The 7,267-nt window shown below is 47.3% G+C and overlaps 1 protein-coding gene across 1 annotated transcript in view; it reads left to right on the top strand.

Moving 5' to 3' along the window:
• Positions 1 to 6,882: 6,882 nt before the first annotated feature.
• LOC148123599 (uncharacterized) overlaps positions 6,883 to 7,267 on the top strand; it is a 31,884-nt gene continuing 31,499 nt past the window's right edge. The window contains exon 1 of the mRNA XM_087919252.1: positions 6,883 to 7,266. Within this exon, the coding sequence (XP_087775378.1) occupies positions 7,043 to 7,266 (224 nt within the window). The 5' untranslated portion in view covers positions 6,883 to 7,042. The remainder of the gene's footprint in view (position 7,267) is intronic.

Genomic DNA, 7,267 nt, shown 5'->3' with positions numbered 1-7,267 from the left:
CAGCCACCTTAACTGAGAAGGGGAAGAAAGAGACGGCGAAGGAGCCTGAGGTGCCTGAGGTGTATCCAGAGAAACACCTGGAGCCACACGGTCTCAGGCCCCAGGTGGCTGGGCAAGACCAAGCAAGTGAAAGCGATCCAGAGTTCAGGATGAGATTTAACGCTCGTCTGGGGAGGCCCTAAAATCTTGGAGATGGTGCAAGAGGTTCCCCACCTTTCTTGAGGTGAATTCATTCAGGTGGAGGAAGGGAGCTTTTGTTTCAATCCAGAGAGACCGATTGTTTCATGAAAGAGGCAGCCCTCGACTTACAACCATGAGAAGCTACAGTGGCACTGAACCAAGTGACTTATGACCCTTACGGCCTTTGCGGCATCCTCCTGCCACTTTGAGGTGCTACCCCGCAGGCTCACCCCATTGCACTACTCCGAAACCAGCGCCTCGAATATGGCAGCACATTGGGGAAATTAGAGTAAAGCCGCCGTGACCACATTCGAGGCACCGGCTCTGGAGTGGTGCAACAGTCAATGGGGTGAGCAAGCAGGGCCAGTACCTTGAAGGCCCCCCTTGTCAGTCTGTGCTCCATTCAAAATCGAAGAAAGAAACACTCAGACTCCAATGGTTAGAGCAAAGGTCTTCTTTTACTAAATTTCAAAGTGGAAGCTACAGAGAAGATTCTGAATCTAAAGATTTTGGTGCGCAGATCACATATACAAAGGGATGGAATTGTTCCCAACCCCCAGAGTTCAAAAGACTCTTCCAATTAAAAGTTCTGCATATGATCATGTGGGCATCTTCAAGTGGTGATGAGGCCTCTGTCCGTTGACCTTGACATATTTTGATAAAACTTCGCAGCTGTGCAGAGGATAGAAAAAGTAGGCAAGGAAATAGAAACTTAAAAAGAGGAATTTATACTCCCCCCTCCTTCCCATTTACAGGAATGTAACACCTCCAGCTTTCTTCCCTTCCAATTCACCCCTTCCCCCTGTTGCTAATGACAGCCGAAAGATGGAGCAGTAAGAAAGTTGCAAAGTAAGGAAAGATGCAAAGTAAGGAAGAAATAAGGCGGCACATAAGATGCAGAAGGGATCATCTTGAAGGCTGACATTCGGACCCCCTAGAAAAAGGACAATTGTCCCTGTAAAAGAGAACAACACAAAATGCATGTTAACAACTGCACACATTTCTATGGTTTATCAGGATACTTTATATGAAAGTCTTCGACCAGCTCAGGAGCCCTAATGTCTTTCTCATTTATCCACTCGGCTTGGGATGAAGGAAAGTGTTTCCACGCTACGAGATATTGGAGACGACCCCTCCACCTCCGAGAATCCAAAATCTCTTTAACCTCAAAATGCTGTTCACCCTCAATCAACAATGGTATGGGGGGATCAGTTTGGGTCGGTCTCAGTGTAGAGGTATGCTCAGGTTTCAACAAACTAACATGGAAAACCGGATGAATGCGATGAAGAGTTTTTGGCAAGGTCAATTGAACTGTCACAGGGTTCACAATTCATTCAATTGGGAAAGGGCCCACATACTTAGGGCCCAATTTCTTTGACTTTTGGGTGGTCTGTAAGTATTTGGTCGAGAGAAAAACTTTGTCGCCTACTTGATAAGACTTCTGTGGAGTTCTCTTTCTGTTGGCAAATTTCTTATGGGACTGATGTGCATCGTCCAATGCTTTACGAGCGACCGGCCAATTGAGTTGAAGTTGAGATATCCATTCGTCCAATGACTAGACATTGGGTCTTTCATGAGGAAGCTCAGGTATGGGCACAAAATCTTGCCCCGTGGCCACTTTGAATGGCGTAAACCCAGTACTGCTGTGGACAGAGTTGTTGTATGCCACCTCCGCAAAAGGCAGCAGATCAGCCCAGTTGTCCTGCTGATAGTTTATGTAGCACCTGAGGTATTGCTCTAATACTGCGTTAGTTCTCTCACAGGCCCCATTGGTCTGAGGATGGTGGGCGGAGCTTAAACCCTGGGTGGAGCCTATTAATTTCAAAAATTCCCTCCAAAAGTTCGAGGTGAATTGGACCCCTCAATCTGAAACTATATGCTCAGGGACAACATGCAGTCTATAAATATGTATGATGAAAAGTTTGGCCAACGATTTTGCTGAGGGAATCTTGGAGCAAGGTATAAAATGCGCCTGCTTGGAGAACAAATCGGTTACCACCCAGATAACCGTGTGCCCAGTACTCTCGGGTAAGTCTACTATAAAATCCATGGAGATTTCCTTCCAAGGAGCAGTCGGTCTGGCTACATTCTGTAATAGACCTGGCGGCTTACCAGGAGGCCTCTTGGCTGAGGCACAAACTGGGAAGCTAGCTACATAAGTCTCAATGTCCTTTTTTAGTGAGGGCCACCAGAACTGCCGCTTAACCAGGTGTAGGGTCTTCACGAAACCAAAATGACCAGCCGCCTTGGAATCATGGGTGTGTTGTAACACTTGGCTTCTCAAAATCTGTGGTATGTACAATTTCGCTCCCACCCAGGCCAAACCATCTCTAACGGTGCAGTTATTCGCATTCGCCAGGAACCACTCATCGGTTCTCAATGCTTTCTTAAATCGTTCCATCAAGTCATTGGACAGCTCCGCCTCTTGCTTCTTCTTTTGCACTCTGGTGATCACCGGGGCAGCCAGCTGGGTGGTTGACACGATCGGCCTTATCACTTCTTGACGAATACTATTGTATTGAGGCATTCTAGATAAAGCATCTGCCATAAAATTTTTTCCTCCTGGGATGTACTTCAAAGAGAAGTTGAATCGTTTGAAATACTGGATCCACCAAACTTGCTTAGGAGATAACTTTCGAGGTGTTTTTAAGGCCTCCAGATTCTTGTGGTCAGTTCATACTTCAAAAGGATGTTTCGCACCTTCCAGGAAATGTCTTCAGGATAGAAGAGCCCAACGAACCACAAAAGCCTCCTTCTCATAGATGGCCCATCTCCTCTCAACTTACGGGAGGTGTATGCGCAAGATTGTAGTGTTCCCTTTTTATTTAATTGAAGTAAGACCGTCCCAACAGCCACATCTCCCATATCAGCTTGGATGACGAAAGGGGCATCCATATCCAGGTGTTTCAGCACTGGTTCTGCAGTGAACAGCTTTTAGCTTTTCAAAAGCAGCTTGGCATTCCATGGACCAATTCAATGGTTGGCTGGGCTTTGGTTTCGTTTCCCCCTTTGTCTTTAAGAGATTGGTGATAGGCATTGCTATTTTAGCGAAAGACGGGATGAATTGCCGGTAAAAGTTAGCAAATCCTAAGAAACTTTGAAGCTGCTTTCGGGTCCTCGGGGGGGGGGGGGCAGTCCAATACAGCTCGCATCTTCTCTGGGTCCATCTCGATGCCCTCGTGCGAAATGCGATATCCAAGGTAGTCCATTTTCTCTTGATGGAACTCACATTTGGACAGTTTAGCATACAATTTGGCAGCTCGCAGTTTGTGCAGCACTGAGCGCACCAGTTTCACATGTTCATCTCTAGTCTCCGTGTAGATAAGGATGTCATCAAGGTAAACCAAAAACCCCTTGTACCAGCCTCGGATGTGGCATGCCAGCTGTCGGAACTCTTGGGTGTAGTCAGCAACTGACCTCCCCCCTTGATTTATGGTTTTCATTCTGATCCTAGCCTTTCTCTCCACCAAGGGGTCCTCAAACCTCCTCCTCAATGCAGTCATGAAGACATTGAGATTCCGCAGTTGGGGGGAGTTGTCATTATACAAAGTCACCATCCACTCTGCCGCTATCCCCTCCAGGGCCCTGGTAACACATCTCACCTTGGCTGCTTCAGAAGTAAATTCCCTCTCATATTCCTCCATATAGCTCCCGACTTGTGCCAGGAAGAAACCCAAATCCTTGGGATTCCTCCCAAACTTCACGTCTAACAGAGGCAGGTTGAGGGCTGTGCATCTTCCAGGGACCACACCTCCCGCTGGGGGCCCCGGGGCGGCAGCCGGCTGCTGTGCTGGTGTAGGCTGGACTAGGGGGGTGGGGGCAGCCTGACTTCCCCTGGCTGAACTCGCTCCCCCTTCCCCCTCGTACCTTGGAGCTATGCGAGGCTTCTCAAAGGCATCCTTGAGGAGTTGTCTGGCTTGATCTAGCTTGCATTCCATCTCTTCCTTTTCTTGCCACAGCTGCTCCCTCGCACGTCTTCGGGTTACAGTGATCCCAGGAGGGGGGGGAGGTTTCGGGATCCCTCCATCCAACACCCAACGACCATCTGGGCCTCTCAGCTGGGACTTCTTCCAGAGTAAGGTCGGCTAGCAGGTCGGCGGCTGGCACCTCCGGTAGCATCATCGACTGCCCCCCCCACAGCTCCCTGGTCATCTTCATCACTAGCTGGAGATGACATGATGTGAAACCCCCTCGGAAGAAAAGTTGATATTTTCTCCGGGTGGGCTGATGGTGAGATTCAGAATAATGTCAGTCTGTGGGTCCATTCAAAATCCAAGAAAGAAACACTCAGACTCCAATGGTTAGAGCAAAGGTCTTCTTTTACTAAATTTCAAAGTGGAAACTACAGAGAAGATTCTGAATCTAAAGATTTTGGTGCGCAGATCACATATACAAAGGGATGGAATTGTTCCCACCCCCCAGAGTTCAAAAGACTCTTCCAATTAAAAGTTCTGCATATGATCATGTGGGCATCTTCAGGTGGTGATGAGGCCTCTGTCCGTTGACCTTGACATATTTTGATAAAACTTTGCAGCTGCGCAGAGGATAGAAAAAGTAGGCATGGAAATCAAAACTTAAAAAGAGGAATTTATACTCCCCCACCCTTTCTATTTACAGGAATTTAATACCTCCAGCTTTCTTCCCTTCCAATTCCCCCTCCCCCCATTGCTAATGACAGCCGAAAGATGGAGCAGTAAGAAAGATGCAAAGTAAGGAAGAAATAAGGCAGCACATAAGATGCAGAAGGGATCATCTTGAAGGCTGACAGGTGGGCTAATTCCTCACCCAGGAGGGGCTTCCTCCCCTTTGGGCCTCACCCGGCTTCGGTCAGACACGGCTGGGAACCTCCTGGAGGAGAAGAGAGTCTCATCGCATATTAACCTGGCCCTGAAAAGCCACAGCTTGAACCCGGAGCTACCCAGGATCTGGTCTGCCGGCCCTGAGAGCAGAATCTGAGGGAGGTTCAGGGGGAGAACTTCCAAGCGGTGGGCCTGGGATAAGGGCCTTCCTCTGCTCCTCTCTGCCAGGGTGGCCCGCCTGTCCCTTAAGTTCCCCTCCACACTCAGCCCCCAGTTCCCCCATCATTAGGCAGTGTCTTTTGGGTGATGGAAGTTCTCCAAGGGCAATCACTAGCCACTTCAATCGGCCGGTAGAAGCGGCCTTGGGGTGAGTGCACACACATACTCCCCTCGCCACGAGGCCGCTTCTATTCTCCGATTAAAGCTCCCCGAAGGCAGAGTCCCCGGCCCCTTCAGGGCGTGTCTTGGCTGCCCATGTCCCGTCGCCATTAGGCAGTATCTTTCGGGCGATGGAAGCCCTGAGGCCGCTTCTACCGGCTGATCGAAGTGGCTGGTGATTGCCCTTGGGGAGCTTCCATCGCCCGAAAGACACTGCCTAATGGTGAGAGGACACGGGCAGCCATGCGTCGCCCCCAAGCATCTGGGGACTCTGCCTTCGGGGATCTTTCGTCAGTTGATAGAAACAGACTTGTGGAGAGGTACATGCGTATGGGCCGCTCTAGGTGGGGGAGGAAATTAAGTCACCCCCGAAAAGACAGCCTAGCCATTTTTTGGGGGGTCATTAAAAATAAGGCCCAGGCTTATTTTGTGAGCAACATGGTAGATAGATTAGATGATAGGTATAGATAGATAGATAGATAGATAGATAGATAGATAGATAGATAGATAGATAGATAGATATCGATAGGTACATATAGATAGATGATAGAGATAGTGATGGATGGATGGATAAATAGATAGAGAGATAGATTGAAAGAAAGAAAGAAAGAAAGAAAGAAAGAAAGAAAGAAAGAAAGAAAGAAAGAGATAAATAGATCGCACCTGCAGAACTTACAGTCCATTCTTTATTTAAAAAAAATAAGAAAAATCAAAATATAAAGAATCTTGGTGTATTATAGGAACATGGTAAGGTAACACAGGAATGACAAGAAAATAAAAATAAAAAATTCCATCCATTCTATAATTTTCTCCCTATTTACCCAATGATCTAGTCCACAAGTTGTCACTTTCCTGCTTCTTAATGAGCTTTTATCTCAAAATTAATATTGCTAGAAAAGATGGGGAATGAAATTTCACTTCAGGCACAAGCAATTTTAAAACCGACTGCAATTAAGATCAATATATGGGATTATGACATAAAACAGAATTCCAAACAGGGTCTACTCTTAACCTTGGGCAGAGATCAAGGGTGCCGATTGTCATTAGAAGACAGGCAACACTAGAGTTAAATGGCATTAACTTAGAAGTGGCACCAAACTCCATAGCTCTGAGTGACCTTCCCCAGCAATCTCTGGAGACAAGAGGCCATGTTGAAGGACAGCTGAAGTCAATTCCCTGGGTGTTGAATTCTCTTCCCCAGCATCACTTTCTGGACTTGCCCTGACAGGAAGGAAGGACTACAGCCGAAACAGAACAATGATCCCAGGGGTGTATTTGTAATTTTTACTAACATGTTTTATTCCAGCCTCTCCTCTACAAATGGAGCCCGGAAAAAGTTCAGAATCCCAAGAGGAGAAGTTGCTTCTTGCTGTAATTATGACCTTTGAGACCTGTGATGCTATATCTCCAGTTTTTGACTTTGATGCAGGCATTAGACTGAAGCCACATGCAAAGAATCTTGTATCAGAAAAGGATAAATTCCTTGGGTGAAGCTCTCTGGGACCAAGTTTTGGGACAGGTACAGGCTCTGCTCTTGATTGCACCTTTCTCTCCTTTGCAGATGAAACTGAGTGATTCTCTGCTTAGATCAGGAAAGCCACTGGCACTTCTCAGAGTCTTTGAATTTTTCCAGCTGTTCCTGTTGTTTGTGTTAGAAACAAGAAGTGGATTGATTCATGCCATGAATGATGGACCTCCTGCTTCTGCTTCTGCTGCTGCTGCTGGTGTCCCCATCAGTCTGTGGGAAGCTGAGAAGGAAATGCCCATTGAGTTTGGAGCACCAGGATGGGTACAATCCATGGAGCTTTTACAGGCCTGGAGACCATCTCATTGGTGTGGTCACATCTGAAACACAAATATCACCTATAGTGTGGCCTTTCAACAGCCCTCCTTCTATACCTTCTCCTTCG

This window comes from Pseudonaja textilis, unplaced genomic scaffold (assembly GCF_049901715.1).
Source record: "Pseudonaja textilis isolate UNSWEBS1 unplaced genomic scaffold, rPseTex1.2 PTEXSCF74, whole genome shotgun sequence".
NCBI classification, from domain to species: Eukaryota; Metazoa; Chordata; class Lepidosauria; order Squamata; family Elapidae; genus Pseudonaja; species Pseudonaja textilis.
The sequence above is the reverse complement of the archived record's forward strand: the minus strand, read 5'-3'. Positions and strand labels throughout refer to the sequence as shown.